The sequence below is a fragment of the Mobula hypostoma genome, chromosome 1 (genome assembly GCF_963921235.1).
Source record: "Mobula hypostoma chromosome 1, sMobHyp1.1, whole genome shotgun sequence".
Taxonomy (NCBI): Eukaryota; Metazoa; Chordata; class Chondrichthyes; order Myliobatiformes; family Myliobatidae; genus Mobula; species Mobula hypostoma.
The window spans coordinates 98,393,305-98,418,065 of NC_086097.1; the positions used below are offsets into that span (position 1 = coordinate 98,393,305).

At 39.1% G+C, this 24,761-nt stretch overlaps 1 protein-coding gene across 3 annotated transcripts in view; it reads left to right on the forward strand.

Moving 5' to 3' along the window:
• ino80 (INO80 complex ATPase subunit) overlaps positions 1 to 24,761 on the forward strand; it is a 254,901-nt gene that overhangs the window by 51,695 nt on the left and 178,445 nt on the right. For 2 of the 3 annotated variants that reach the window (XM_063053383.1, XM_063053403.1), the window contains exons 3-5: positions 12,768 to 12,940; positions 14,475 to 14,545; positions 22,346 to 22,498. In XM_063053383.1, coding sequence (XP_062909453.1) covers positions 12,768 to 12,940; positions 14,475 to 14,545; positions 22,346 to 22,498 — 397 coding nt within the window. The remainder of the gene's footprint in view (positions 1 to 12,767; positions 12,941 to 14,474; positions 14,546 to 22,345; positions 22,499 to 24,761) is intronic. The other variant, XM_063053393.1, reaches the window with a different exon arrangement.

The following is a 24,761-nucleotide window of genomic DNA, read 5'->3' on the forward strand; positions in this document are numbered from 1 at the left end:
GGATCTGAACAAATTAAATTTATTAGATAACTGTTCAAAAGACATGAAACAGTTATTCAGAAATAAGTCACGAAAGCATGTTATACCTTTCCTTTTCCATCTCAAAAAGGCTTGATCCATAACCGAGGGTTGAAAAAAAATTTAGATCTGATAGGGCTTGATAATATAAATTTGTTCAAACCAAAAAATTTCCGAAATTGAAACCATATTCGTAATGTATATTTAATTGTTGGATTAACCATTTGTTTATTCAATTTAGATAATGCTTAATACCTACTGTACTATTGAGGTGAGTAATGAGTACATAAGAAGAAAATAAGTAAGAGCAAGAATAGGCCATCTAGCCCGTCGAGCCTGCTTTGCCATTCAATAAGATCATAGCTGATCAGGCCATGGACTCATCTTTACCTACCTGCCTTTTCCCCATAACCTTTAATACCCTACTGTATAAAAATCTATCCAACCCTCTCTTAAATATATCCACTGCTTCATTGGACAGAGAATTCCACAGATTCACCACTCTCTGGGAAAAGCAGTTAGTTCCTCCTCATTTCTGTCCTAAATCTACTTCCCTGAATTTTGAGGCTATGTCCTCTAGTTATAGTCTTAATTACCAGTGGAAACAACTTCTCTGCCTCTATCCCTTTCTTAATTTTATATGTTTCTATAAGATCTCTCCTCCTTCTGAGTTCCAGTGAGTACAGTCCCAGGCAACCCAATCTCTCCTCATAGCTTAACCCCTTCATCTCTGGAATCAACCTGGTGAACCTCCTCTGCACCGCCTCCAAAGCCAGTATATCCTTCCTCAAGTAAGGAGACCAGAACTGCACGCAGTACTCCAGATGCAGTCTCAACGTTACCCTAGACAGTTGCAAACTAAACTCCTTGCTCTTAAATTCAAACTCTCTAGTAATGAAGGCCAACATTCCATTTGACTTCCTCTGAGTTTGCAGGGCCTCTGCAGGTCAGATAAGATGTCTCGAACCTGGGCATCAGGCAGGCAACACATCCTTCAGCTCTAACCTGACGACCAAGAACTGTCTATTCCCCTGACTATACTATCCCCAATTACCACTGCATTTCCCTTCTCTCCCCTCTCTTGAATGGCTCCCTGAAATACGGTGCCACAGTTAGGTTGCTTGCTCATCCTTCCTACAGCCCCACTCTCATCCACACAGGAAGCAAGAATCTCAGACCTGTTGGACAAGGTCAAGTGCTGAGGGTCCTCCAGCACTGTCTCTTGAATCCCTCTACCCACCTCACTTGCAGTCACACCCTGTTTGGCCCCTGACCACAGACTGAATTTGAGGCAGCTGATCTAATGGGTGTGAGTACATCCTGAAACACAGAATCCAGGTAACTCTCTCCCTCACTGACGTGCAGCAGTGTTTGAAGCTGAGATTCCAGGACATCAGCTTTGAGCCTGAGTTCTTCAAGCAGCCAACACTTGCTGCAGATGTGGTCACCAGAAACCACAATGGGTCTACCAGCTTCCACATCATGCAGCTACAGCACATCATCTAATCCTGCATCATCCCTTTATTTAATTAGCTGTAACTTAGTGACATTTTATTCAACCAGTACAAAAGCCTTACCTGCTACTTACCTGTGCCCCCTTGCCAAAATCTCAAGTTCCCACTCCTACACTGGTCCACTCACTCAATGGCCGCTCTGCTTTACTTTTATTTGCTCCTGCTAATAAATCGCGAATCGATTGGTCCGCCGCTAATGTGCTGAGCCCTGCGAAACATTCTTTTAAATTCTTCTCCCTGACCTGTGCGAATTGGTTGGTCCACCACTAATGCCAAGAATATTCTCTTGACAAATCTCATTGCTGCAGCTTTAAGTTATCCCAAGGACTTGTTTGAGTAAAATTTAATCGTCTTGGATTGCCAAGTTTGGGGTTTGCAGATGTCCTGTAATATCACTACAACCATTGTGATAATAATGTGACAGGTCCTCTATCTGCACTCAGTGACCACTTTATTAGGTACAGGAGTGGAACCCCTGTGTGATATGCTACTGTCCCCCATCCACTTCAAGGTTCGACCAGAGTTCCTCTACTACACACCACTATTGTAACATGGTTATGAGTTACTGTTGCCTTCCTGTCAGCTTAAAGCAGTCTGACCATTCTCCTCTGACCTCATTAACAAGGCATTTTTGCTCACAGAACTGCAGCTCACTGGATGTGTTTTTGTTTTTCACGCCATTCTCAGTAAACTCTAGAGACTTTTGTGTGTGAAAATCCCAGGAGATGAGCAGTTTAGAGATGGTTGAACCACTCCGTCTGGCAAATGCAAGCATTTCACTGTCAAAGTCACTTTTCTTCCCCATTCTGATATTTGGGTTGAAGAGCAACCGAACCTCTTGACCATGATGCGTGTTTTTATGCACTGAGTTGCTGCCACATGTTTGGCTGATTAGATATTTGCATTAATGAGCAGGTGTACCTAATGACGAGGCCATTGACTGAATTTCCCAAGTTTTGGATAGGAACCTTTCCCTTCAAGTAAAATAATGAACAATTTCATCAACTTCAAACCTATCTAAGACATCGTTGGTTGACAACCACTTCAGTCCATTAGTTGAATTCCTTTGAATAGATGTAATAATTTGAACTTGATGCTTTTCATTTGAACAGTTAAAATGAATAATTTCTATGACAGTGTTCAAAACATTTTTGTTTCACTGATCTATGTGTGAGGTGTTTGAGTTAAATGACAGTGACAGAAATTTCAAGGACTTGGGATAGGGTTTCAGGTCTGATGGGGCTCCATTTTTATTTATTGTGGGTGCTGCAGTTGTTGCACCAACAAAGGATTTGTAGAGAAATGCATGTTCAAGTGTGTTCTTTGCTAATACGATGGGTTGCTTCTTTTAGCTGATTTTTTTTTTCATAGTTTCATCTTCAACTTTCATCTTTGCTAGTTATAGCTTATCTCATATACTGTACATAGATATGGCAGGAGCAAGGCTGAGCATAAAAGAATTTTGTAGACTGTTGTGCATCTTGTTTCAAACATTTGAAATATCTGGGAGGCATCGAATGTAGCACAGAATTGGAATTTGTATTAGTATTCACTGTGGTTGAGTATTACTTGAATATGAAATTATAACCGTCCTCAATATTTGTAAGAAGTTCTCCATGATATGGCCGTTAAGTGGGAGTGACATTTCGTAACTAGCAGACTTTTATTTCTTTATTGTTTCAGCTTCCTTTCTGATGCCAGAGTTTTATAAAGAATTTTTATGCAGCTGGTTATTTTCAATTTTGATGAGGAAGATATTTGAGATGAAAACTCTTTATGACATGAAGGGGGTTATTTTGCCCATAAGAGCTTTTAAGAGAAGAATCTTATAAGTTCCACTCTCCAACCTCTTACCTTTGTATTCCTACAAATTATTCTCTTTGACAATGAACTTTTTCTACTTGGGGTGTGGGGTGGTTAACCAACCTGTATATCATTGGGACATAAGAGGAGATCTCAAGGTTCAGAGTACATGTCAGCACATAAGATTTGTTTTCTTGACAGGCATATACAGTAACTCCAAGAAACACAATAGAATCAATGATACACTGCACCTAACAGGACAACAAACTCTGCAAATACAGAAAAGGAAAAAAGGAAATAATCATAATAAATAAATAAATAAGCAATAAATATCAAGAACATGAGATGAGTCTTTGAAAGTGAGTCCACTGGTTGTGAGAACAGTTCAGTGATGGGGTGAGTCAAGTTATTCCCACTGTTTCAAGAGCCTGATGGCTGAGGGGTAGGAACTGTTCCTGAACTGGGTGGTGTGAGACCTGATGCTCTTGTACTACCTTCCTGATGGCAGAGTGAGAAGAGGCATGGCCTGGGTGGCGGGGTCCCTGATGATGAATGCTGCTTTCCTGCGACAGCGCTCTGTGCGTATGTGCTCAACTGTAGGGAGGGCTTTGCCTAGCTGGCTAGTATCCACTACTTTTTGTTGGATTTTCTGTTCAAGGGCATTGGTATTTCCATACCAGGTTGTGAAGCAACTAGTCAATATACTCTCCACTGCACATCAGTAGAAGCTTGTCAGAGCTTTAGATATCACGCAGAATCTTCAGCACTCCGAAGGAACTGGAGGCGCTGTTGTACTTTCTTTGTAATTGCACTTGTGCACTGCGCCCAAGACAGATACTTCGGAGTGATAACACCATGGAATTTAAAGTTGCTGTCCCCCTCCATCTCTGCTCCCCTAATGATCAACACTAGAACACTGGTGCACCTCAGGGGTGTGTGCTCAGCCCACTGCTCTACTATCTATATACACATGACTGTGTGGCTAGGCATAGCTCAAATACCATCTATAAATTTGCTGATGATGCAACCATTGTTGGTAGAATCTCAGATGATGACGAGAGGGTGTACAGGAGTGAGATATGCCAACTAGTGGAGTGGTGCCGCAGCAACAATCTGGCACTCAACGTCAGTAAGACAAAAGAGCTGGTTGTGGACTTCAGGAAGGGTCAGACGAAGGAACACATACAGATTGAATCTTGGTAGAAACCTGTACAGTCACATGAAGACACAGGCATAATTATGATCACAATTGAACCCGGGTCTCTGAAGCTGAGGCAGTTCATTTCTGCAGAACCAGAAATGTTGTGGTTCATTTCATAGTGATGTTTCAATATGCTTACTGTGGTTTGTACAAAAGGCAGAACAACTTACCATCATTAACAGTGAATACCGAATAGTCAGCCCATTCTGGTTTCAATCTTTCTCCATGCCATTGTTTCTTGCAATTTGTTAAGTCATTGTTATAAGATTTGTATATAACTAAAACTCGAAGTGCGGCTATTTGTATTCATCTAGTCAACAGTGAATCCAGCCTGTAATCTGTGCATTGCAGGGGGATTGTAATGGCACCAGATCTGCAATGTATCATAGCTGAAGAAGTACTCAGTTTCCCAAAGTATTATATGTGTGAGTAGCCTGCACAGTCTGTGAGCAAACCATTAGCAGGTATTGCACAGCACCTGTAGGGTGTGTAGTAGTTTATGTATGGAGAAATATTTGGGTTACGGAAAACTAGACTCTAAATTTGCGTGAGCATTATGCAGCTCACAAGCTTGCAGTTTGACTTTGTCTTTGAAGTATATATTTAAAATGAATGGTTGATTCATAAAATCTTTTGCATTCCCTCTGGTGTTTCTCTTTAGCCTCTGTCCCTGTTGTAAGCAATGAAAGTACCCATTCTTGATGCTTCTCCATTTAATGTTGTTATGGGCTCACAATTACTATGAACCAGTGAGGATACTACACTACAAGAGGCTGAGAATGTCTCTTGAAGCATTCTCTCCCTTTCTCTTTCAAAAATGCTATACATCACTCACTGATGATTGAGCAGATGTTATGGTAGTTGAGTGCTAACATTAGCTTGTCTATCCTACTGGTGGACTTGGAGAGTGTGTGGTAGTTCAGTTCTTTGTTCTTGCCATAGGTTTTCCATTTTCATAAGTATACAGTTCATTGTATCTGTTGATAAATAGAATCTCATTGTGGCAATCTGTTCATCCATTAAAGCAGGAGTTGAGAATCCTTGCTGTTAGTAGAGAAGTAAATGTTAAAGCGTGTTCTTTACTAATTATGGGTCAGTTGCTGTGATCCTTATTGTGAATTTGCCTGTGGCTCCTTTTTTGAAGATGACAATTGTGGGGCTTGTGAGATTCTTTTGCTGTACATGAGGGTCACAGCTACGCAGCAAGGAAAACACTGATTAGCTCAATGTGTACTTGACAATCAAGTTACCTTACTGAATTCGTCTTGGTTTGCCTGTATTTAGCCTATATCCTTCAAAACCTCTCCTAGACATATACCTGTCCAAGTTCCTTTTAAATATTGTTGATGTACCTGCCTTAACCACCACCTCTAGCAGCTTCTTCCATAGACTGATCTCTGGCTGAAAAAGTTGCCTTCAGGTGCCTTCTAAATCTATCTACTCTCACTTTAAACCTATGCCCCTAGTTTTGGACTCCTGTATTGTGGGGCCACATTGTCTATTTATTTATACTGCTCATGATTTCACCTATTGGCCTCCTACACTCCAGAGGAAACAAGTCCTAGCCTATTTAGCCTGTTCATATAACTCAAAACCTCCTGTCCCAGTAACATCCTCAAATCTTCCTATAACAGAGCAACCAGATCTGTCCACAGCAGTTTTCTTTAGTATCAAATTCCTTCTTTACAGCCCTTTAGCTTTTCCATCCATTACCTCTCAGCTTTTCACTTTATCCCCTTTTCCCCACCCACCTCCTTCCTCTCACCTGGCTTCACCTTTCACTTTCCAGCTTGCACTTCTTCCTTTCCCCCCCCCCCACTGTCTTATACTCGCTTCTTCCTTTCTTTCCAGTCCTGATGAATGGTGTCAGCCAGAAATAAGAACATAAGAAACAGGAGCAGGAGTAGGCTATCTAGCCCATCGAGACTGCTCTGCCATTCAATAAGTTCATGTACTCATCTCCACCAGCTGCCTTTTCCCTCACTATGCAAAAATCTATCCAACCTTGGCTTAAATTTATTTACTGCGGTAGCCTCCACTGCTTCATTGGGCAGAGAATTCCATAGATTCACCACTGTCTGGGAAAAGCAGTTCCTCCTCACTCCATCCTAAATCTACTCCCTTGAATCTTAAGGCTATGTCCCCTAGTTCTAGTTTCACCTACCAGTGGAAACAACATCCCTGCCTCTATCCCTTTCTTTCTTAATTTTTACATGTTTCTTTAAGATCTTCTCTCCTCCTTCTGAATTCTAGCAAGTACAGTCTTGGGCAACTTGATCTCTCATAGTCTAGCCCCCTCATTTCTGGAATCAACCTGGTGAACCTCCTATCCACCGCCTTCAAAGCCAGTATGTCCTTCCTCAAGTAAGGAGACCAGAACTGCACGCAGTACTCCACATGCAGCCCCACCATTACCCTATACAGTTGCAGCATAACCTCCTTGCTCTTAAATTCAAACCCTCTAGCAATGGAAGCCAACATTCCATTTGCCTTCTTGATGGCCTGCTGTACCTGCAAACCAACCTTTTGTGATGCATGCACAAGCACTCAAAAGTCCTCTGCACAGCAGCATGCTGCAATCTTTTACTACTTTTAAATAATAATTTGCTCTTCCATTTTTTTTTCCTACCAAAGCAGATGACCTCACATTTGCCAGACTCTTGCCCACTCACTTAACCTATCTATCTCTCTCTGCAGACTCTCCGTATCCTCTGCACAATTTGCTTTTCCACTCAATTTAGTGTCATCAGCAAACTTTGATACACTACACTTGGCCCTCTCTTCCAGGTCGTTAATGTATATCATGATCAGTTGCGGGCCCAGTACAGACCCCTGCGGTACACTGCTCACCACTGAGCAACACCCATGTATCCCAACTCTCTGCTTTCTATTGCTCTATCCATGCGAATACATCACTCCAACTCTATACATCCGTATCTTATGGATAAGTCTTTTATGTGGCATCTTTTCAATGCCTTCAGTAAATCCAAGTAAGTAACATCCATCTGTTCCCCTCTATCTACCGCACTGGTTACATCCTCAAAAAAAAACTCCAGTAAGTTTGTCAAACAGGACCTGCCTTTGCTGAATCTGTGCTGCGTCTGCATGATGGATTAATTTCTTTCCAGATGCCTCACTATTTCTTCTTTAATGATAGCTTCAAGCATCTTCCCTGACTACAGATGTTAAACTAACTGGCTGGTAGTTACTTGCCTTTTGCTACACCCTTTTTTTTTGAACAGTGGCGTGACATTGACCTTCTTCCAGTCCCAGAGAACTTTGGTAAATTATCACCAAAGCCTCAACTATAACCTCTGCTGAGTTCCTCTAGCATTCTTTGTGTATTCTGTAATTCCAGTATCTGCAAAATCTCTGGTGTTTGTGATTTCCTACCCTTGTTTGTCTTGGACGTTGCATGTATCTAAATTAAACTCCATCTACCAATCCTTGGTTGATTGGCCCAGTTGATCAATGTCCTCTTAAATGAAGGAGATGAGCATTTGGCAGCAATTCATAAGTCTTTCTCTGCGTTAGTCTATAACAAGTTGAGATTCTTCCCTTCAACCCCATAGGGCTTGATTTTCCACTGTTTGGCTTCATCGTGCTCTTCCTTTGGACTGAGATTGCAGTACACAGTAAACCATGGAAGAAAATTATAGATACTTGTGCCAAAAGGCAGTCTTGGTTGAGGAACACTTTGTGTTCTGTCCAAGGAGCATTGAGGTTTTCTCTCATTAATAAACTCTTCCCCCTTTGCTCTTAATAGGGTAGTTTTTGAGTCATAAATGATCTTGTAGAATCCTGGAATATTGTGATTTTTCAGTTTATTACTGAATGTCTGATCTTGGCACCCATTGTCTGTTTTATGTTTTTTTGTTGTTATCTATCAAATTCCTAGTAGATGTTTTTCTATTTTTTCTGATGTGGTAGTGTTTTAAGTCCAACATCACTTTGTGATTAATTAACTTTTGGATCTGGTCATCATCATCAATCCAGTCTTAGTGATTTCAGGTAGAGAACCCTAGAGACCCTTTAAGATGCTAATTATCATGAGCTTTACGGTAGGCCAAACAGTGGATATTCTGTAGCTCATGTGGACGATTATCAGATTGTCTGTGGGGTGCTGTGGGGTGTTCTTTGCAGGGTTCCAAAGTCCTTCACTGCAGCGGCAGTTCTGTTTCCATTGCACCCCGGGGGGGAGGGGCAAGTATATAGATGTGATGGACTTTTTTCGGCAGTGATTGGTCAAGCAGTTGTGGCATCTTTCTCAGTATTTTACTTGAATTATGTAATTAACATGCCTGTACTTAAAATCAAAATTTTACTATCAGCCTTGTGCTAGTTTTTCTGACTAAAGTTCTCATTCATTTTGTAGTGAACCACATTCTATTGAGAGTGAGCTGTAGATTAGCCACATCTGCACAATATATTGTTTTGAAATTTGGATTAATTCATAAAAGTACAATTCAAGGGAATAGATATTTTGCAGGGCTATCTGACAGTGTCTGAGAACTGACCAATACAGGTCCACAATCCCTTATCCGAAATCCTTGGGGCTAGTTGCATTTTGGAATTCAGACCCCCCCCCCCACAAAAAAAACAAAAAAGTCACGTATGCTCAAGTCCCTTATTTAACCTGTCTCAGTGCGGTGGACTTCAGGACCCGGCGGTGCACCAAACCTGCGCACATCCTCCCGTATACTTTCTTTTTCAATCTTTTTATTAGTATCGTAATGATAAAGATTAAAGTTAATGGGATTACATTGTTGTAATTATCATATATAAATATAAACCCAGTTAATACATGGATATTAAACCTCCTAATCTTACAGGATACAAACATTATATATAGACAAATTAACATGAAAAAGGAAAAAAGGAAAAAATATATATACCCCCCAAAAAAAATCTAATCTAACAAGATAGACCAACTAAACTACAGAAAAAAAGACATGGGCTGTTGTGAAACATATATTAAAAAAAGAACCATTTGTGTCGTTGACTCCGCTCCCCTCAACATAGACTAAAAAAAGTAGAATAGGTTTGGAAAAAGTCAAATTACATCATATGGAAATATTGAATAAATGGCCTCCAAGTCTTTTCAAATTTAATAGAGGGTTCATATATAAAACTTCTAATTTTTTCTAAATTTAAACACAACATAGTTTGAGAGAACCAATGAAATGTGGTGGGGGGAATTGATCTCTTTCCAATTCAGCAAAATGGATCTTCTGGCCATTAGTGTAAGAAATGCAATCATCCGACAAGCTGAAGATGTTAAAACATTTGCTTCTATCATTGGTAAACCAAAAATTGCAGTAAAAGGGTGGGGTTGTAAATCAATACTCAAAACAGTTGAAATAATATCAAAGATATCTTTCTAGTATTTTTCTAAAAGAGGACATGACCAAAACGTATGAGTTAAAGAAGATATCTCAGAGTGACATCTATCACATATAGGATTTATATGAGAGTAATATCGAGCTAATTTATCCTTAGACATATGAACCCTATGCACTACTTTAAACTGTATCAACGCATGTTTAGCACATATAGAGGATGAATTAACTAACTGAAGAATTTTTTCCCATATTTCAATAGGTAAAGTGATCTTAAGTTCCTTTCCCAATCGATCTTAACTTTATTAGATACATCTGGATGTATTTTCATAATTATATTATAAATTACACCTTTCTGAAAAGGATTTAAACCTAAAATTTTTTACAAAATATCCGATGAATATAAATTCGGGAAGGTAGGAAGAACAGTATTTTTAAAATTTCTAATCTGTAAATATCTAAAGAAATGGGATCTAGGCAAATTGTATTTGTTAGATAATTGTTCAAAAGACTTAAAACAATTATCCAAAAATAGGTCACAAAATCTTAATATACCTTTAGTTTTCCAAACCAAATAGGCTTGATCCATGATAGAGGGTTGAAAAAACAAATTTGGTATAATAGGACTTGCAATTGCTATTCGAGATTCACCTGACATTCTTGGTATTACCCGTGTGAATGAAATACATAAGGTATCATTATATGCAGATGATTTGCTATTATATATCTCTAACCCTGAGAAACCCATTCCTGCTGTTTTATCCTTGTTGGCTCAGTTTAGTAATTTTTCTGGTTATAAATTAAACCTTAAGAGTGAACTATTTCCCCTAAATATGCAAGTTCCAATTTATGGATGTTTACTATTTAAATTGGTTACCGATTTCTTGACATACTTAGGGGTTAAAATTACAAAAAAGCATAAGGATTTATTTAAGGCTAATTTTTTTTACCTTTAATTGATCAGATTAAACTTTTGTTTACTAAATGGTCACCAATGTCTCTATCATTGATAGGTCGTATTAATGCTATCAAGATGATTATTTTACCTAAATTTTTATATTTATTTCAAGCGGTGCCAGTTTTTATTCTGAAGTCCTTCTTTGACAAGGTTGATTCTAAAATCTCTTCATATATATGGCAGAATAAAAATCCTAAGATAGGTAAAAGATACTTACGGAAATTTAAAAAGGAGAGGGGTCTGGCATTACCGAATTTTAGATTTTATTATTGGGCAATTAATATTCGATATTTAAAATTTTGGTCATGGGACTTGGACATAACTTCAAGTCCACATTGGGTAAATCTTGAATGTAAATCTTTACAAGGGTTTTCATTGGGTTCTATTTTAGGGACCTTGCTTCCCTTTTCTCTTTCTAAATTGCATAAACAAATGGTTAACCCAATAGTAAAATATACTTTACGAATATGGTTTCGATTTCGAAAATTTTTTGGGTTGAATCAATTTATTCTAGCAAGTCCTATTATATCAAATTTGTTTTTTCAACCTCCCGTATACTTTAAATCATCTCTAGATTACTTATAATACCTAATACAATGTAAATGCTATGTAAATAGTTGTTATACTGCATTGTTTAGGGAATCATGACAAGAAAATTTATTTCCAACAAAAACATTCAATAAAACATAAAAATATACAGCTTCAAACGAACTGAATTAATTAATTAATTAATTGATTATGGTTTTATATTGCTATATTTATTCTTGGTTGGTGCAAGTGTAACGAAACCCAATTTCCTAGGGATCAATAAAGTATGTCTATCTATCTATCTAGAATCAAATGCATGGTAAATCGGAATAAATGTAGAACGTCACTGTCACTGTCACTATAAAACTTCAGTAACTTGTCTTTCTGTTTATTTAAATCATATACAGTGGTAGTTCTGACACTATTTTCTTCAGTAAGACGCTGCACGGACACACCACGATCAAGCTTCTGCAATAGCTCCACTTTCTGTGTTATTGATAATGATAGATGCTTCCTTCTCTTTTTCCCATTGGGGTATCTGCAGCTCTTTTTGACATTTTCACAGTGAAATTAAACACAAAGTCAACAGTGAACACAAAATATCAGCGAACAGCAAATGCACGTGTAACCAGTACGAGCACTGAGCCACAACTGACGTCTGGTGGCCTCTGCTAGTGCTGCCACATCACACCTGAGTGACTTCAGCTGTTGGAGAAAAAAACCTTTGGTTTTTCAGAGCTTTTTGGATTTTAGAATTTCGGATAAAGGAATGTGCACCTGTATAGAGTTGTTTGGGTTTATTTAATGTTGGATTTATTTTTGGAGGTTTGAGCACTGCTTGCAAGGTGATTATTTTCTACCCTTGAAAGAAGTGATCTGTCCTACCTTGTGTTGCTGCAGTCCATAAGGCACTTAGTCTTGCACAGTTTTCATTCGGTTTTTAATAGTGGCAAAGGTGAAAAAATCCCTTGTTCTGGGTCTAATCTTAATTGTTGCCTTGAGCTTATGGTATTATGCTATATAATCATGATAGAACATTTTCCCCCCCCCCCCCCCACTTAACACTGAAAATAAAAAGTGGAAAGCTTTGGCCTTTATCCAAGTAATGTGAATTATTATAGAATGTGTAGCTATCTGTCAAACAGTGCAGTCTTCCCCTATTTCTCTGTGGTAACAAAACACAGATTTTGGAAGGACATGTTTCAAACTAACTTTGAATGTCAGGTTGTGCTTCATTTTTTTTCTTCAGGCATTAGGTTTTTTGATTGCTTGCTCGTAGCTCGGTAGACTAGAGGCCTGTACTTGTATGCATTTTGATATTTCCATTTTTATAATATTACCATTTCAAAGAATCAAAATTTATCAATCCATAAATTTGCTTATTGTTAGTTCTTCTCTACTTGCAGTGACGAGAGTGATGATGGGCTTGAGGAGGCTCCCTCACATTCTAAAACAAGTTGTGGAAACCTGAGCCACATTAAGAAGGAACCTGTTGATGAGGATCTGGGAGAACAACCTGAAGTAGTGCAGAATAGAACTCTGACCACTCCACCTTCAATCAATGGTGCATTTCATCCAGGTGAGAGTCTGAAAGAGCTGCTTGCTCCCATTGGTATGAAATTCTATTAGATAGTTTTAAAAACACTACCTGCTCACATTCTGGGAATGATAGCTGGGGAATGGATTTACACTCTTTTATTTCAATTTATTTCAATTTTAATTCCCCATTTAAATTTGTAGTGCAAGAAGCAATTTTATATTGTAGTTGAATTATTTTTATGTAGGTTCTCTTTTTTTAAAATTTCGAGTCTGGACAAGCCAAAATGCTCATAACTTCAAGCAAGAAAAGACACTGGACCAAATGTAGATGTGTTTTAGTTCCCACACTATCTGATGAAACGAGTAAAGGTGTCCTGGGTTGCATCTCAGTGGAGCAGCAAATAAAATAACCACTTTGTACACATCCAATAAAGCCATTGTGTAATTTTTCTCTGTATTGTCAACCTGAGCTAACCTGGATATTTGATTAATTCCAGCTTATAATTGGCAGAGAGTTGAGAGTTAAATGGCTTTTATTTTTATACACTAGAATGAACTATCTAGATAGAAAGGTGGTAAAGAAGCATTTTATGGAAACTTGGTCATAGGAAATAAATTTGTGCATTGGAAATGCAGAGTAAAGTTGAGTTGAAATACTTTGTACTTAATACCTGCTGCTTCCATTGTTCTCTTGCTAGTAGCATCACATCAGCATTGCAGATGCTGCCAACAGAAGAACATGTCCAGTCCTGAAGCCCTATATACTTCATTATACCATTGTTAAATAAGTGCTTTCAGCCCAGGGATATACATTCATTGAGCATATTGCCAGAAGGCTCTTCCTGTATGTTTGCTTGTAAGAGTTTGTTTTATTTTGCATAATGCTGAAGATTTTCCAAAGTTTTATGTTAGTTGTGGGGTTGGGTAGGTTGCTGCAAAGGGAGGAAAAAGAAAATTTTATGAAAATGACTGTTTAAAAAGGGCTCAGACTTTGGATATCGTGGCTGCTGGTGTAATATATGGGCTAAATTGTGATAGGCAATAAAGGATAGCTGTTTTGAAGCATGTGGGTAGAGGCCGCTGGGGGGGTGGATTTGCTTTTTGAATCAACCTCTGACAGTTTGGGAGGTTGGCTTGGGGAAGCATTAGGTAATTGAGAGGGAAGGAAGTGATGAATGGAAAGTGGGAGGACCTGAAGCGGGGAGAGAACAGGATAGGAGTTGGATGTTGAAGAAGATACATGCAAGATCGTGGGGTTTTGTGAAAGTTTGTGTAAATGTGCATGTATGTCCACTTGTGTTCTGAAGAGCCAAGTTTCCAATTACTTTGGCCTTCCTTGGCATTGGACCAAGGCCTTGTCCTGTCAAAACTGAAACTAGTGTGCGTTAGCATTTAATGTTAAGACTTTAGGCACAGAGATATCTACCCTTCAAGAAATATATTATCCTTGATTCTAAGAGATTGTCTAAGAAGGATCCATTTAAATCCATTTAAAAACATTATCCGTGTTCCATCTATTTCTGGAGCACTTCTGTGGAATTTTAGTTACTGACACAATTATGTTTTGTGTTCAGCAGAACTTAAAGTTGAGAAGGGAAACGTATACAATTTCAGCAAATTGAAGAAAAGCAGAAAATGGCTGAAGGTGAGGAAGTAATTGAATCTGCAGTTTGATTCTTCTCTGATTTCTCTGAAAATGTGCTGTTACTGAATGTCCAGAATATGAGTAGTTTGGAATGCACCCATTGTTCAATTATTATTGATGAGTTAATAATTTATACTCTAGCCATGTGAACAGAAATCATTTTGGGGTTGGGGGTACAATCTGGAGAGAGAAGTCGATGTAAAGAGTCTAATTAAATTGTATTGCTATAACTGTTAGCCTTGGAATGCTAACGTCAGTTGAAATGTGATAATATATTACTGTACTGTTTGTAAGCAAGAGGCAGCTGTTTTTTTTGTGGTAGAACGTTACCTTTTTTCAGTCAAATGCCGTGTTAACAAGCGCAACTAAAGAGATGAATGAAAAATCCAGACTGACTCCCAGTGCACTGCAGAGGAAGTAAATTACAGTTAAGTGATTTTAAATGAGATCCAACATGATGTTTTGTAACAGTTTGAAGCTCAGTGGAGCTATTGGAACATCAGAGAATTGTTCTGTTCGTCATTTATACCACAACCATTTCAACCCTACTTGGTAACCTTCCATAGATGAGTATTGTATCTTGCTCTGTTGGTATTGGCCATTGACAGTTTTAGTAGTTATAAGTTATAACGACTGCGTTTTAGTAGACTAAAAATTGCTTTGCTACATGTGAGTATCTTTCCAATAAAGTGGAGACCTGACTTGTTTGTAGTTCTCAATCTGTAGTCTTGCAAATGTTGGATATGGTTCTTGTTTAGCCTGGAGGTCAGGTATTTGGTAATACTGCTAATATGTGTCATGATGCTTGTTGTTTTGTGGCAGCAGTAGGTCACAACAAACAAATTACTAAATTTAAAAAAACAAGTGGTGCATAAAGTGAATGATTAGGTTGTATTTATGGACTGTTCGCAAAGAGGAGGAAGCTGTTCTTAATGTTGTGTGTTGATCCTCTTTCCTGTACCACCTAGCTGATGGCAGTGACAGAGAATGTCCCAGATGAGTGAAGGTCTTTAATGATGAATGCAGCCTTTTTGAGGTGCCACCTCATTAAGATGGTCAGTTGTAGGGAGGGTTGTGCCTATGATGGAACTGGCTGAGTTACAACCCTCTGCAGCAGCTTCTGATCTTGTATTGGAGGCTCTATTTCCAGCTGTGATGTAACCAGTCATTGCTCCCCATGGTACATCAAAAGAAATTTGCAAGTCTTTGGTGACACACCAAATTGCCTCAAACTCTTAATCAAGTGAAGTCACTGGCATGCCTTTTTCATGATTGCATCAATGTGTTGGGCCCAGGATAGATTAGCACAGCCGGGACTTGAAGCTGCTCACCCTTTCCATCACTGACCTCTCAATGAGAACTGGTTCATGTGCTCTCAACTTACCCTTCCTGAATTCCACAGTCAATTCCTTGGTCTTACTGACATAGAGTGCAAGATTATTGCCTCAACACCACTCATCCAGCTGATCCATCTCATTCCTGTTGCCTGTTGCCATCTGCAATTCTGCCATCAGAAGTGTTATTGGTGAAATTTATAGATGGTGCTTGAGCTGCTCTTAGCCGTACAAGCATGAGTTTAAAGAGTGGAGCGATAGGCTAAGCACGCATCCTAGAGATGCACCTGTGTCAACGTTCCCTCTATAATTTTTTTTTACAGCTGTGTGGCATTTTAATTTCTTTTGTAAGATGCATACTTGGAATGTTTAGAATGAAAGTTGAAAACTCTCATACTTTTTCATTTATTAAAGGGTATGATAAAATATAGTACAACAATAACATTTTTTACGTTTCATAAACTTTACAAATCCACTGTCTAGATTAATTTTGCATGGAGATGAAAGATACTTCTGAATTTTAAGATCTTAAGACATAGAAGCAGAATTAGGCCATATGGCCCATTGAGTCTACTCTACCATTCAATCATGGCTGATCCTTTTCTCCCCTCCTCAGCCCTGCTTCCTGGCCTTCTCCCCGTGACCTTTGATGCCGTGTCCAATCAAGAGCCAATCAAGCTCTGCCTTCAGTATACACAATGACCTGGCCACTCAGATACTTGTGGTAATAAATTCCACAAATTCACCACCCTCTGGTTAAAGATATTACTCCACATCTGTGTTTTAAATGAACGCCCTTCTATCCTGCGGCTGTACTCTTTTGCCCTAGACTCTACCACCATGGGAAACACTCTTTCCACATTTACTCTGTCTAGTCCTTTCAACATTTGAAAGGTTTCAATGAGATCCCCCTCATCCTTTTAAATTCCAGTGAGTACAGACCTAGAGCCGTTAAGCATTCATTGTAAGATAATCCTTTCATTCCCGGAATCATCCTTGTGAACCTCCTCTGAACCCTCTCCAATGCAGCACATCTTTTCTTTGATGAGACCAAAATTGTTCACAATACTCAAGGTGAGGCTTCACCAGTGCCTAGTAAAGCCTCAGGATCAAATCCCTGCTCTTGTATTCTAGAACTCTTGAAATGAATGCTAAAATTGCATTTACATTCCTCACCACTGACTCTACCTGCAAGTTAACTTTTAGGGTGGTCTGTACAAGGACTCCCAAGTCTTTTTACATCTCAGATTTTTGTATTTTCTCCCCGTCTAGAAAATAGTTCATTGTCCTCATTTGTCCAAGTCCTTCTGCAGCCTACCTGTTTCCTCAACACTAGCTGTTCCTCTACCAATCTTCATACCAGCTGCAAACTTGGAAACAAAGCCATCTATTCCATCATCTAAATCATTGATAAACATCATAAACATTAATACAGACCACTGCGGAACACACCTAGTCACTGGCAGCCAACCAGAATAAGATCCTTTTATGCCTACTTGCTTCCTCCAACCAATCAGCCGATGCTCTAACCATGCCGGGAACTGTCCTGTAATGCCATGAGCTCATAACTTAGTAAGCAGCTTCATGTGTGGCACCTTGTCAAAGACCTTTTGAAAGTCCAAATATACAACATCCACTGCATCCCCTTTATTTGTAGTCTCCTCAAAGAATTCCAACAGGTTCGTCAAGCAATATTTTCCCTTAAGGAAGCCATGCTGACTTTGTCCTATCTTGTCTTGTGTCACCAAGTACTCCAAAACCTCATCCTTAACAATTGACTCCCACATCTTCCCAACTACAGAGATCAGGCTAACTGGTCTATAATTTCCTTTCTGTTGTCTTCATCCTTTCTTAAAGAGTGGAGTGACATTTGCAATTTTCAAGTCCTCTGGCACCATGCCCAGTAGCACTCATGTCCAATGATTTTTGAAAGATCATTGCTAATACCTCCACAATCTCTACCATTACCTCTTTTAGAACCCTAGGGTTCAGTTTATCTGGCCCGGGTGACTTGTATTCCCTTATGTCTTTCAACTTTTTGAGCACCTTCTCCCTTGTAATAGTAACTGTACTCATACCTCTTTCCCTGTACCCTTCAATATCTAGCACACTGCAGGTGTTTTCCAGAGTGAAGACTGGTGCAAAATACACATTTAGTTCATCTGCCATCTCCTTGTCCCCTGTTATTATTTCTCTAGCCTCATTTTCTAGAGGTCCGATATCCACACTCGTCTCTTTTTTTACATACTTGAAAAAGCTTTTACTATCCACATTAATATTTTTGCTAGCTTGTTTTCATATTTCATCTTTTCCATCCTAATGATTCTTTCAGTTGCTTTCTGGTCAGGTTTTAAAAGCTTCCCAACCCTCTGTCTTCCCACTAATTTTTACTTTGTTGTATGCCCTCTCCTTGCTTTTTACATTAGCTTTAACTTCCCTTGTTAGCCACAGTTGTACTATTTTGCCATTTGAGTATTTCTTCATTCCTCATTAGATCATCCAAATGTTTCACTTCTGTCTGTTTCTGGATTTACATTTGATTGATTTCATAAGACTGAATCCATGTTTGCATTTGGCACTGGAAGCTTGAAATGTTCGAACGAGCAACACACACAAAATGCTGGAGGAACTCAGCAGGCCAGGCAGCATTTACCATTCGGCCTGAAACGTCGACTGTACTTTTTTTGATAGATGCTGCCTGGCTTGCTGAGTTCCTCCAGCATTTTGTGTGTGTTGCTTGGATTTCCAGCATCTGCAGATTTTCTCTTCTTTGTAATGTTTGAATGATGGCAACAAGAATTGACAATTCTTCAAAGTTTTTGTTTCTAAGCACGTAGTTCAACGTATCAGTGGGTGTCTTAATTGAACCAGTCTTAACTTTCTCAGAAACATCAAATTTAAAATCAGTGTTGCTGTGATATTTTTGAGGCAACACAAATTATATTAAAATAATATTAACAAGAAAATTCCAGCTGTGGGCTAGGTGTGTGGGAGCACTTCACTTACTGCAAGGCCGTATACCCTTGCTGCTTAGAGGGAACAGTGAACTGTGATTGTCAATGAGGAGAAGATTTTATTACAGATCCTTACTGACTGGACTCCTGATAAGGAAGTTTAGGATCCAGATGCAGAGGGAGGTACAGAGGCCAAGGTTTTGAAGCTTGTTGATTAGTACTGAGGGGTTGAGGGTGTTAAGCACTGTTGTCCAGGTGCACCAATGCAGAATGGAGAGCCAGTGAATTTGTATCTGCTATTTGTATTTGTTAATGGTGGTAGACAAATTGCTGTGGATCCAGGTCCTTAGTCTGGCAGGAGTCGATTCTATCTGTAACCAACCTCTTCAAGCACTTAACAGTGGATGTGAGTGCTACTGGGCGATCGTCATTGAGGCAGATCACCCTGCTCCTCTTGGGTACCAGTATAATGTCCTTTTGAAGCAGATGGGAACTTCTGACTGCAGCAGTGAGAGGTTGAAGATATCCTTGAATACCGCAGCCAGTTAGTCAGTACCAGTTTTCAGTACTGTGCCAAGTACAGCATCGGGGCCTGATGCCTTCTGAAGGTTCACCCTCTTTTCGTCTGTTGTGAGCACTACAACTCCTTAGTTATTGTGTTTATAAAGAAAAATTTGCATTATCTTTAATACTACGTAGTTTTGCATGCCTTTTTTAACTTCCTTTTTAATTTTACACTGTTTAATATTTTTCTAGCTTTCTACAGTATTAAGTTTGATTATCAGATTGAATGTCGGCACATGCTACAAAATAGCAGATTTGTCACCATTGACATTTTATGGGTATATTGTTTATGTTTTTCTCCTTTTCTGAAGGGGGGGGAAACTCAGAGGCACCTTGGAGTGCATATCACAGATATTTAAAGGTAGCAGGAGCTGTGAGGCAGGTACACACGTTATCATTCTGTATGATAGCTCAGCATTTGCAGATTAGCTGTGGTGGACTGCATAGCTGAACATAAACTGCATTTTGACATGCTCACCCTGAACTGTCCAACAGAGGTGCCATTCACAGGCAGGAACAATAGATGCTCTTACTCCCTCTCCTACCCTTTGATGCACTGATCCTTATTTATGTTGGATGTTATTGGATAGAGCATGCACAAATTTCTAATTGATTCTTTGGCCAGTTTTGTATTGTATTTACTTTGCTTGTGCTGCCTTGTGTCTGCTCTCCTGTTTCAACCAGGACCCAAACAGAACAACTTCAGGCCACTTGATTTGTCTACTTCCTTGTAAGTGATGGGCATTCTGTGGTGCTGGAGGCTCCATCTCACTTTTGAGGGAATACATAATGTTGGCCTTTGACCAGATGTTAAATGAACTTGATTTCTGATATATGAAGTGGCTTAGTGTTTTCTTCACAAAGGTGATTTGTGTTTTCTATTGCATTAAATACAGATTTCTTAACCAAACAGAAAACATATACCAGATATTTATGTACACAAAAAAACTGTGTGGCTTTATTTCCTTGTACTGAAGGCTGATGCTGCACAGCATTTCCATTGCTTCTGCCCAAGGTGGCTTACAGAAGTCAGATTAATGGAAAAGTGGATCATAATAGTTACTGAATGATGAAAATGGCTTTTGGATTTATTTCTGTTGCAATGAAATTTCTGAAGTTGTCATATGTTCTGGTGGGTCACCTTTAGAACATTCCGAAACTCATAAAAAGTTAATAGATTAGCTTCACTATCAATGATAATTCTTTTAAGAATAAATAAATATTATTTGAATTCTCAGCCAACTGAGCATCAGAGAGGCTGAAACCAGACAGTTCAACCTTAACTCCATTTCTTGATTTCAGGCACACACTCAACTAATCAAGATTGTTTAATATCATTTACCCAAGAGTAAAGAACAAAATGATAGTTACTCTGGATCTGATGCAGCACAAAAAACACAATAAGATTAAGAAGACAATAATAAAAAAAAAAACATATTACATATAAATACATATGATAGTTTATAAACCAGTTATTTTTGTGTACCATTGGTTCTGTTGAGCTCTGAACTGAGCTTTGAACAGATCACGCCTGGATAAATGGCCAAATGGTTGAGAAGCTATAAATACTAACAGAGGAACAGAGCTGGTTACCATTGATATGCATGGACTGTGCACAAGGATGATGAAAGAGGATTAATGAAAGGGCAGGAATGGCAGCTCAGTATTGCTGGATGTGGCATGTTCAGGTGTGACATATATTTCCAGAGAGGAAATGGTGATGTACTGCGTTACAGCAGTACTGTGGATATTCTGGAGAGCTGAGCAAAGGAAGTAACATGAGTAGAGTTTAGAAAGAAGAAAAGAATGATCACTTTGATGGGATTATGCCATAGGCCTCCAACTAGTTGGTGAGATTTGGAAGAACAACATGTAGACAAATGGCAGGAGGATCTAAAAACAATGGGGTTGTAGTAATGAGTGAGTTTAATGTCAATACTGACTGGTTTGCCTTTGTATAAGAGGCCTGGATGAATGAAATTGTTCTACGTACCCAGGATAAGTTTTTAAAGCAGTGTGTAAGGAATCCTACTAGGGAGAGAACTGTACTTGACCACAATGTTGGCTACAATGGAGGGCGTCAGTTAGAGATTTTATAGGCTGGGAGTGCAGTAGGCTGAGGGGTGATCTTGGGAAGATTTATAAAATTATGAAGTGCATAGAGAATTGTTATAGAAGGGGCATAGAAAAATTGGTCTTTTTTCCCCAAAGGTAGTTGAGTCTAAAATGAGAAAGCACAAGTTTGAAGTGAGAGGAATGTTATTTAAATGAGAAATTAAGGGCAAGATTTTCACCTACTGAAGGGTAGATAGAGTGAGCTGCTAGGTACAGTCATAGTGCTTTAAAACAAGCATTTGGATAGGTACATAGCAAGGAAATGTTCAGAGTGATATGGGGCAAAGAGATAAGTGCAGACAGGGATTTTGGTCAGCATGGATGAATTGGACCAAAGGGCCTGTTTCCATGTTCTTTGACTTTGAGATTATATAGGCATTTTCGCAAAACATGGGAGATGCAAATATGAAATGGGACTGAAAGCTGCTTTTGTAGTATACAAGTTGCATAGTGATTTTGTACATCTTTAAAGAGATGGGACAGTAGCAGGAAGCATCATGCATCCAGTAATTGATGGATTTGGGATAAGCATATGTTATTACAAGAGATTAAACAGAGTTGGGAAACTGATTTTCCTTGCAGAGGTTTTGGTGTGACAAAATACAGCAGTTGATGATTGAAGCAGAGTGACTGAGTAGCATGGAACATATGATTTAGAATGTTGTGCACATTAAGAGTCAATATCATTAGACATTTTAATCCTGGTATCATGTTCTTTGGTGTAAGTCCAGGGTTCTTGCTCTTTGATGTTACTTGTATTCGCTTCATGTAAGTTACTTTGTGGGTTAGCCTACTAAGTCAGATTTATTTTCATTTATTTCTCCTTTCTATAGAACATTCTCTTGAGTAATGAGACATCAGACTCGAACACTGATGTTGATGATACTGAGGGGGAATTCACCCTCAGCAAAGAAGAGTTGCATGATATGTTACGTCTGCATAAGTACAGAAAATTGCACCAGAGCAGGGTGCACAGCATCAGAGAGGTAAAAATTTCTAACATGTACCACTTAGATCTGTTGCTCTTTGTGGGGTGGTTGGGACCGTTGTTACTTTGATATATTGGGGATCACTAATGGTCATCACGGTTGGTGAATGGAGAAAATGATTGAAGTATGATTTGTTATTAAATCACTATGATCCTGGCCGTTAACCAAGTTGTGTCACTTGGATGTGGGGTTTGCACAACAAAGCAGTGATAATTGGGAATTGATGGAAGCAATTCATTGGGAGAGTTATCTGATAGGAAGAGAGGAGTCACCATGATGTTCCTTTTGTTGAAGAAAGAGCTTAGGATATGTTTTGTGACTTAAATTTTGGTTTGTTGACTGTGTTGGCATTTCCCCATTTGTTTATCTCTTCATACCTATTGCAGGGGATCTACTTACTGGTAATTGTAATGTTTTGTGCTGAGAACCACATATCTACGTTAGCCATCTTGATACTTGTAAATAGATAAATTGCCAATAAGTTATGCTAAATCAAATAAAATGCAGTTTTTTGCCACAGCAGATGCACATTTAAGCAGACAGAGTGCTCAGAAGGGTGTAAAAGTTTTAGCAGTACAGAAGAGCAATTTTTGAGGATGTGGGATTTCTCCTTGTTATAAGCTGCAGAATACAAGTTGGATTTTCTCAATTGAGGCAAAAAGATGTGATGATGTTTAATATTATAAACTGTGGGCAGAGTTCTTAAAAGTAATCCTGTGTCTTGCAACAGCAGAGAAGCTGAGAACCAGATTACAAAGACTTTTGGGCACAAGCACCAATGTGGAGCAACTGTGTAAACAACTGTTTTGGATTTGGAATAGAGCACCTGTAATGGTGTCAGAAGGACTGCAGAAGCTAGAATCTGGAGCAGAAACTAAACTATTGGAAGAAATCAGAATTATGATCTGCATCGAAGCTTAATGTAGGGAAAAGATGGCCAGCATGTAGAATTAAAAGGTGGGGGGGGGCAGGGGAATGAGACAGAGGCTGGAGGGTCAATGGTGGAACCAGATTGATGAGGGGGGAGGTACCTGCCAATCATTCCTCCCTTTTCTAGTTCTGCCTGTCTCCTCACAGCTTCTCTCGACCATTTACTTCCACTTGGCTCCATCTGAGTAATTTTGTTCTTTGTGGTTCTATCGATCACCCACCCACCTCTCTCAAAACTGCTCCCACCCTCCCCACTTGGTTACATCTGCCCTGTGTTTCCCAGCCACCCCATGCCAAGAAAATCTTGTTCTACCTATCATCTACTGTTCTCCATCTTGCTATTCTCTTTAACTTGTACAGACTGGCCATCTTCCCCCCTCAGTAAGTCTTGATGCAGTGTTTTGACTCAGTGTCATCTGTCCCTTTGCTTCCACAAATGCTGTTGGTCTACCCAGTTCTTCCATCAGTCTTTGAAAGAAAATTAGATAAATACATGAAGGAGAAAAAATCCGAAAGGATGTGTAAAGAGTTTATGGGCGTAGCTCTTAAAGGATTGCCCAATGGCTTACTTTTCTATATTAATCTGTGATTGGCGGTATAGTAAATAATGTACATAAGATGCTGGTAAAATGAAAGGGGATATTTGAGGCTGATGGATATCAGTGCAGCTGAATATGGTTGTTAATTTTTTTTGAACCATAGATGGTTGGATCCCAGAAGTATGGCGATTGATAAATAGATTTGGTTGAAGTAGGTTGTATCCCCTGTATTCTTTATCAAAGGTTTGTTTGCTGGGCAAAGACAGGGAATGATGGACATTTAGATATGGAGGCAATCATGGGATGTGGTCTCAATGCAGAGTGACGGAAGTAAAGGGCAGCCATCATCTTACTGGCTATATATTGTCTCATGTTACATTTGATTACATGTGAACACTGCGATATCTGGTTCAGCTCCTCACCCATTTACCCTCGATTCTTCCTTTGCCTTTGACATCTGTTTTCAATAATTCACTTTATCCCCAGTTAAACTTGGGGAAATCTGGAATCATTACCTTCTGTAGGTCTGCCAACAAAATAGTTTTTATGTTGAAAGAAATTGCTTGTCATCTGAAATGGTTTATCTAATCCCAGGTTCTCTTTATTGTAGACCTTATTTCTGTAGCAGCATTTACCTCTGCCTGTTATGTGAAATCCTCATCTGTGTCTCTAAAGCCTAGGTACAATTATTTCAATGTTGCCCTACGCTAATAAACCAGATTATTCAAAACATGCTGATCTTTCCTGGTCTTGTGTAATTGTTTGCCCTATTCTACACCATTGCTGGTCCT